We start from the raw sequence: 655 nt of genomic DNA, 5'->3' as shown, positions 1-655 counted from the left end.
AGCGGGCTGCACTCAGGGACAGCCCCCGGATCCCGTCGCCCCACTCCTTCTCTGCCCTGCAGGAACCGGCAGTTAGATAAGGGATGCCCACAGCTCTGGCCATGGAGCACCATGCCAGCACCCCGGAGCAGCCCAGGACGAGCAGCCTGGGGGAGCTGAGCAGCCCACAGCAAGGGGCTGAGGGGCCAAGGGGCAGCTGTCAGTGCTGGCCAGGGTCTGTGGCACCGCCGCCACCCTTACCCGCGGTACTCAATGTATTTGTAGATGAGGCCAGCGATCAGCATGGCAACCAGCGCGTAGTACCAGGAGCAGATGAACATCAGTGCCAGGCAGAGGCTCATGCCCAGGAAGGACAGGGTCCTGCGGAAGGCACCATGCCGTCAGCACGCCCTGGCCCCTGCAGCAGTGCCAGGGTCCCCGGCCTGGGAGCGTGGCAGGACACCTTGTCCCATCTGCTCCTGCCCCGTCCCATCCTGTCCTGGCTCACCAGTGGTAGTAGCGGAAGCGGGGCCGCCAGTTGGGTGTCCGCAGCAGTGTCTGCACTGCACATGCTAGGTTGACGAACATGTAGCACATGAGGAAAAACCTGCAGGAGAAAGCACGAGGCTGGGCCAGGCGCTCCAGGCTGGATCAGGGACGCAGCCAGGCCCCACCG

The 655-nt window shown here is 65.0% G+C and overlaps 1 protein-coding gene across 1 annotated transcript in view; it reads right to left on the bottom strand.

The window, feature by feature from the left end:
- The window catches only part of LOC104624127 (solute carrier family 12 member 5), a gene marked incomplete at its 5' end in the record, with an annotated part of 5,888 nt that extends 5,302 nt beyond the window's left edge, over nt 1–586 (bottom strand). The window contains 3 exons of the mRNA XM_010291412.1: nt 3–56; nt 241–360; nt 488–586. Coding sequence (XP_010289714.1) covers nt 3–56; nt 241–360; nt 488–586 — 273 coding nt within the window. The remainder of the gene's footprint in view (nt 1–2; nt 57–240; nt 361–487) is intronic.
- Between the last annotated feature and the right edge of the window lie 69 nt (nt 587–655).

The sequence above is a fragment of the Phaethon lepturus genome, unplaced genomic scaffold, assembly GCF_000687285.1.
Source record: "Phaethon lepturus isolate BGI_N335 unplaced genomic scaffold, ASM68728v1 scaffold31107, whole genome shotgun sequence".
Taxonomy (NCBI): Eukaryota; Metazoa; Chordata; class Aves; order Phaethontiformes; family Phaethontidae; genus Phaethon; species Phaethon lepturus.
The sequence above is the reverse complement of the archived record's forward strand: the minus strand, read 5'-3'. Positions and strand labels throughout refer to the sequence as shown.